The sequence below is a fragment of the Phyllobates terribilis genome, unplaced genomic scaffold, assembly GCF_046119375.1.
Source record: "Phyllobates terribilis strain yellow unplaced genomic scaffold, ASM4611937v1 Scaffold_1__5_contigs__length_1240528914, whole genome shotgun sequence".
NCBI lineage: Eukaryota > Metazoa > Chordata > Amphibia > Anura > Dendrobatidae > Phyllobates > Phyllobates terribilis.
The window spans coordinates 947,019,140-947,026,406 of record NW_027362761.1 but is presented as its reverse complement, the minus strand read 5'-3'; the positions used below and the strand labels follow the sequence as shown (position 1 = coordinate 947,026,406).

The 7,267-nt window shown below is 40.2% G+C and overlaps 1 protein-coding gene across 1 annotated transcript in view; it reads right to left on the bottom strand.

Moving 5' to 3' along the window:
* Nucleotides 1–3,530: 3,530 nt before the first annotated feature.
* Nucleotides 3,531–7,267, bottom strand: part of IL15 (interleukin 15) — a 66,638-nt gene continuing 62,901 nt past the window's right edge. Inside the window, exon 7 of the mRNA XM_073642139.1 lies at nt 3,531–3,788. Coding sequence (XP_073498240.1) covers nt 3,690–3,788 — 99 coding nt within the window. The 3' untranslated portion in view covers nt 3,531–3,689. The remainder of the gene's footprint in view (nt 3,789–7,267) is intronic.

Sequence of the window (7,267 nt, the reverse complement as noted above, 5' to 3'; positions counted from 1 at the left end):
GAAGCAAGTTTTAGTCCCTTTTGTAATAGTGACTCTTCATCTTTTGTTAATATATGTTTACTAATATTGAATATGTTTTGGCCCTCCCCCAATACTATTTTCTTTTGGATAATTCTCCCCCACCTCCCTACCCACATCTCCATTTCTTCGTCTTCACTATAAAAAAAATCAAGCAGGATTTATTTCAGGTTTCTTATTATTGCGATGGTCATCTTTATTTCTATTATTTTGACCATTAAATTCTTTTATTTGTTGTTGAGACTTATTTTCAATTCTTTTTGAATCATTATTTCTATTTATGGTGTTAAGACTATAAATGAAGTAGGTGGATATTACATGTGCTATCCCTGACAAAGGAAAGAGAGTTTCTCAAAAACACGCTGGATTATTTGGTGCATGCTATGTACCGTAGATGTTGTGATGTCACAGGAACCTACAGCTCCATTTTTTAAAGATTGATATTTGTGGAGTGGAAAGTACTACCCACGGGCCACCATCCACATACATTCCGTGGACTTATATGGTGGATTACAAACTTTGGATACCATCACCAACCATAGTACTTTTGGATACTTACTGGCACGGCTAATTTTGGTTTTATGTGTTTATTAACCTTATAATGTTATGCACATATCAGCCTGTACTATCATTTTGCGCGAATAGTCGTTTGACAATATAATTAATAGGACAAGTGCACAATACAGATGTAACAGTTATTAACTTATCCTGCATGCTGAACTATGCCATTTTATAGCACATCTATACTTTTTGCATAGGAGTCGTCTCTTTTTGTACGAGAGTGACTGTGTTACTCAAATAGTATTGGTTCAGTACTGTGGTATTCAAATAGATTTAGCCCACCAAAAGTTAGTAGTCTACATCTGTACCTGGCAAGTGTTTCAACAAAAACATGTTAAAGGGTATGTGTCATCAGTAAATGAACTTTTGCATAAATCAGCTTTTTACACTTTTTAGGCAATTTTTATTTTTTTTATACATGTCACAATCTGTAAAAAAAAAAATACATCTTGCACTTTTCACACTGACCACTGGGGCTTTTTCAGACTTCACCTTTCTATTATTTTAGGAATTAACACATGTACATAGCAACAATTTGTTGGGTCTCGACCACATTTTTGTATTGAATTGTCAAATGAGGCTGTGCAAAGGTTCTTGTGAAGGGAGTAGGAGCAGGGTCAGGTGTGCCATTGTCTGTTATCACCTATGTATAGAGGCGATTTCCTTTCATTGTACTGCTGAAAACTTCCTAAAAGGACAGGAAATAGGAGTTTAAGGCTATGTGCCCACAATGCAGAAATGCTGCGGATTTTTCCTGAGCGTTTCTGCATCTCCCTGACAGAAAAAACGCATGCGGATTTTACATGCGTTTTTTCTGCCAGGTAGAAGCGTTTGTGAAGCGTTTTGAACATGCGATTTCTGCATGCGGGTTGTCAAGAGCTTTTCCAAGCGATTTCAGCATCACTTGGAAAAGTGCTTGACAACTTGGTCACACTATATAAATCCATGCAACAGGCAGCATCAATAGTAAAAAAAGAATAAAAATGGTGAAAAAAAAAACAAAAAAAACCCCATTATTCTCACCTTCCGATGGCCACCGGTCTCCTTCTCCGGTGTCTTCAGCGGCTCGCGGTGGTGTAAAAGGACCTTCCATGATGTCATTTAGTCATGTGACAGGTCACATGACTAAATGACGTCATGCAAGGTCCTTTTACACCACCGCGAGCAGCCAAAGAGCCAGCAACACCGCCGGGAGCAGACAGGGGGCCATCAGAAGGTGAGTATATGTTTATTTTAATTCTTTTTTAACTACAGGTACTATGGTACCTGGGTCTGGAGGAGAGTCTCCTCTTCTCCAGACCCGGGTACCATCCGCGCACTGAATAGCATAATATCCGCATGTGTACGTGTAGTCATGCGGATGTTATACGGTCCAATGCAAGTCAATGGCGGCTAAAACGCCGCGATTCCGCAAAATTAATGGAGGTGCTGCGGATTTTTCCGCAATGATAATCCGCAGCGGAAATTTCGGCAGCATGTGTACAGCACATGCGGATTATCATTGGGGACCATTGCAGACCTATTACCAAGCGTTTTTTAAGCGTTTCCGCGGCGGAAATTACGCTGTGGAAACACTTAAAAAACGCATAGTGGGCACGCAGCCTAAAAAATCTTCAGAGGCAAGGGTGAAAACGGCAAGATTACTATTTTTTAAATAAAGACTGCAATATGAAAAAAAAATTCATTGCCAAAAATAAGAAAAATAATACATGTAAAACAAAAATCTGATTTAAAGAATAGGTCATTTTCTGATGATAAATTCATTTAACAATGCCTCTGAGCCCGAAATGCAGATGAGAGAGACACTGGATAATCCTTTTAATATTCAAAATTTGATTTTATAGTCATTTGTAATTGTTTAGACAACCAATTCATTGATAATTTCAGTAACTTTACAAAGAAGCCAATATATTTAATAAACATAATTTATTATAATCAGTATAAAAATACACATATATAAACAGTTATGTATAAGAGGAGTTCTGCATAACAGGAGTGTTATTAATCTAGCAATGATTACGTTTTACAACTCAGGCTCTGTTCACACTGGCATCAAAGCTTTATTATCTGATAAATACATTAATAATGGACCAAAATGGAGACCTTACAGATCCTACTGGTTTGAATGGATTTTCCTTCAAATCAAAAGAAAACTGGTCCCCAAAGGATTGCCTTCTTGTAAAAGAACAAACGTAGATAGTACACATCATCCCCAAGTCCAAAGCTGGCTCTCCACTGCTGATTTAATCTCTGTGTTTTGACTGTAGTGGTGTATTCACATCAGGAACCACTAAGTTAGTTGACTCATGCCATCTACATCAGCAAAGCCACCAAACTCAGTGATTAGCTGCAGTGGTGATGTGAGCTGTCAATGTGATGTCATCACTATAGCCAAAACACAGAGACTGGAGCAGTACAGACCCAATGCTGGACAGAGAAAGAATAATTGCTGTCTGGAGCTTGTGGTTTTATTAGTATACAATCCTTAGGGAATCACTTTTTAAGGTAGATAAAACCCTTTAAAATGGCAGGTTTGTGGAAACTTGATGGAACTGAGTATAATTGTAGTCACCAAGGGCTAGGTACACATCTGTGCTAATATTTTCATATTACTGTTCTGTGAGGACAGGGCTAGACAATGCGGCTGTCCCCATGAAACTGTAGCTCTTCCCACCACCATGGTCACTCTCGATTTTGTTTCACAATTGTGCAACCATTGACCTGCCACGAGTGGACGGAGCTTTGGACGCACTATCGCCACACCATCTGGTGTAGCCTTGTACAAATAGAATACTGGGTGACAGCACCAAATCTGTCATGTGATGGATAGAAATGCCATCTTATACACCCTTTTGTTTTTCCAATAATTTATTGAAAATATTAATCTGGCATGCAACACTTGATTCTTTCTGACTTTTTCGACGGAATCCCTTAAATGCATGAACCTAGACTTACTGGAAATATTTATTGAAACATTTCTGTAGAGTTTTCGTTAACAATGGAAAAAAAACAGTGAGAAAACAGCAGTATAAACAGAGTCTAAATATAAATATTCTGACATCTCCACGGCCATTTCCGATGCAGCGGCTGCTGAGAAAACACGCTGTTCATTACTTAGCATTCATTTTCTGAGCTATTGATTCAAAGCTTTTTATAAATTCCTCAACAGATTTCTCCTCATATTCTTCACATTTTTTACAGGTATTAGACTACAAAAAGAAAAGTAAAAGAACAATTTAATATTGTTTCCCACAATTAAAAAAAAGTCACAATATTCACTTATGAATATAACAAGATCTATATAAAAAAAAAGGTATATAATATGTAGTTTTGCCTTAATAATATAAGTTAAAAGGACTGTTCACTTTAAAATAGGTTTAAAGGTTTTCCTGGTGTAATTATATATACAGTATGTGAAATAAGTATTGAACACATCACCAATTTTCTAAGTAAATATATTTCTAAAAGTGCTATTGACATGAAATTCTCACCTGATGTCAGTGACAACCTGTCCAATCCACACAGGCAAATAAATCAAACCATAGATGTCCATAAATTAAGCTATGTGTAATTATGAGGAATGACACAGGGAAAAAATATTGAACATGATTACGGAAATTTATTTATTTAATACTTCGTACAAAAGTCTTTGTTAGTGATGACAGCTTCAAGACACCTCCTGTACGGAGAAACCAGTCGCATGCATTGCTCATGTGTGATTTTGGCCCATTCTTCCACATAAACACTTGTCAAATCCTGAAGTTTCTGTGGTCTACTATGAACTCTGAGCTTTAGTTCCTTCCATACATTTTTTATTGGATTCCGATCAGGTGATTGGCTGGCCCATTTTAGCAGCGTTATTTTCTTTCTCTGAAACCAATTGAGAGTTTCCTTGGCTGTGTTTGGGATCATTGTCTTGCTGAAATCTCAACCCTCGTTTCATCTTCATCATCATGGTAGATGGCAGCAAATTTTTATCAAGAATGTTTAGTACATTTGTCCATTGACCCTTCCTTCAAATCACATGACGTTTGCCAGTGCCGTATGCTGAAAAACAGCCCCACACCATGATGTTCCTACCTCCAAACTTCACTGCGGATATGGTGTTTTGGGATGATATGCATTGCATTTTGGCTTCCAAACATGGTAAGTATTACGGATTCCAAAGAGTTCAATTCTGGTCTCATTTGACCAGACTATATTCTCCCAGTATTTCACAGTGTGAAGATATTCAAGGTAATCCCATGTCAATCACTGTGCACTGTTTGGCAGGGTTACAGAGATCTCCATATACAGTGCAATCTGACATTTTTGAATACTTGTGCAGCAAGCAGAAGGGAGGGAGCGGAGGAGGAGGGGGGTGACAAATCCCACAGCAGCTGTGGCGGCACAGGATTTGTCCCTTCCCCCACGTCATGTGCTCCTTTGTGTGAAATACATAATTCAACAGCGAGTTATTGGAAGATGATATGTCCGAGTGATACACAAAATCGATTTTTGGAAACTTAAAAGAATGGAGAATCTCACCATTCCTTTCTTCACCGCCCAGCTAGCAACGATAGGGAGATATACGGCACAGCCTTTCAGAAGCCCCTAGGGCCACTGTGTTTGGTCTCCACGAGTAGCAGGGGCCCGGCTGGATCAGATGACACCAGAACTGGCTCCCTAGGATCGTCCAGTAAGGAGGTATGGCCCATTTTAATTTTGGGAGTTTGTTAGCTAAGAGAGGCCAGGGGTGGAAATCTAGGTCCAACCTGGGGGTCATAAAGGAAATGTGACCCAGAGATGTTAAAAGATCCTGCCGCCCCAGGTCCATTGTCTTTTTCCTAGGGGGGGGTCGTGACGTCAAGTCGTGTGGGAAAAGTCCTGCAACAACAAAGAAAAAGGCCCACTAACCTCCCATGTGGCAGCCCTTCCCTCAAAAGCCAGATCGTCCATCTAACCGGTAATTGACTCGTAATAACTGCTTAATACTTTTTGTTCCCATACTTTCGTGTTTGTAATTCTGACCATTGTGTATGTATAACCCTTATGTATATAGTATTTGTCTAGTGCGCCCTTACGGCGATTAAATATATAATTTAACTTTGGGCTGTTCTTTTATCTCGATCCACGAACCTCACTTCATTTGTTCAGTCCAACAAACACGCTACCGGACGGGTTTCTAGCCCGATATAAGTCCGTTATAGCAAATAGAAACTAGTGGCAGCTCTCCCAGGCCGACCAGGCTCTGCTTCACTGGAGCTAGTGAACGGAGCCTCTCAGGGTTGTGGGCTTGTGTGGTGCCACATCAGTGACTGAGTGGGCCTCCTCTCCTCACTCCCTGGTGCCTTCCTGTACCCATGTGGACAGGGGATGTCTGTGCACAACTGTACCAATCTGACCTAACGCGTCCCTCGGGGGGGGGGTGTGGAATGTCACATTGATGCAAAGGGCAGATCCGTACCACGTGCTTCGTCTGACGTAATTATGACGTCAGGCGGGCGGCGGGGTGTGTATCCACCCCGCCGCCCGCCTGAGCGAGATTCTGCGGGGTCTCTCTGCTGCCATTTCTACCATTTCTTCACACACAGGCTTGTCAAAATGTTGCCGAGAAAACTTTAACGCGCTTGAACATACTTTTTGTTCAGCATGGAGTCTTGAGTGGTAAATGTACATACAGGCCATGGAGGTTGAGTGCATTACTTATAGTTTTCTTTGAAACAATAGTATTTGCTGATACCAAGTCTTTCTGTAGCTCTCCACAGGTGTTCCTTGGCTGTTGGACAACTCTTCTGACAATTCTTTTCACCCCTCTGTTTGAAATTTTGTGGGGAGCAACTGATCATGGAGGGTTTATAGTGAAATTATGTTCTTTCCACTTCCAGATTATGGCTCAGACAGTGCTCACTGGAACCTTCAATAGTTTAGAAATTCTTCTGTAAACAATGCCAACAGTAGGTTTTGCAATAAATAAGGTTGCGAAGGTCTTAAGACAGTTTTATCCATCCTGAGATGTTTGTGTGGCACCTTGGTAATGAGACACCTTTTTATAGGCCATCAGTTGAACCAGCTGACATTATTTTTCACTAAGTGGCAGGTCTGATTTCTAATTGCTGCTAGATTTTGGCTGGTGTCATGAATTTCCATGGCTTTTTTGCACCTCTCTTTCTTCACGTGTTCAAAACTTTTTCCCAGTGTCCATTTTTCATTATTACACATAACTTAATTTATGGAAATCTATGGTTTGATTTCTTTGACTGTGTGGATTGGATGGGCTGTTACCGACATCTGGTGAGAATAGCAACTTTAGAAATATATTTACTTAGAAATATGGTGATGTGTTCAATGCTTATTTCACCCGCTGTAACTTACTAATACAACTGTAGCAAAACTCCATCGCTGTTTTATAGTCAGTTTTGGGTCCAAGCAACTTCACCCTGAGCTATGTGCTTGACACAAGAGAGCGCTCCCTGTTTCAGCCAGTGACCAGTGCCAGCCCCCTACTTTGTCAGAGCCAATGCACAGACAGAAAAAGAGACTAGCCTAGAAATTGAAATGAGGCAATCACTAACAGCAGTAGTAGCAAGTCTCAATCAAGGATTGGACACTGTGGGCATTTCTATCCATTTACTATGTATTAAAGATGGGACCAGGAAGCACAGACCAGTAGGGACCAAGTAAGCATCAGAGGGAATTGGTACAGGTG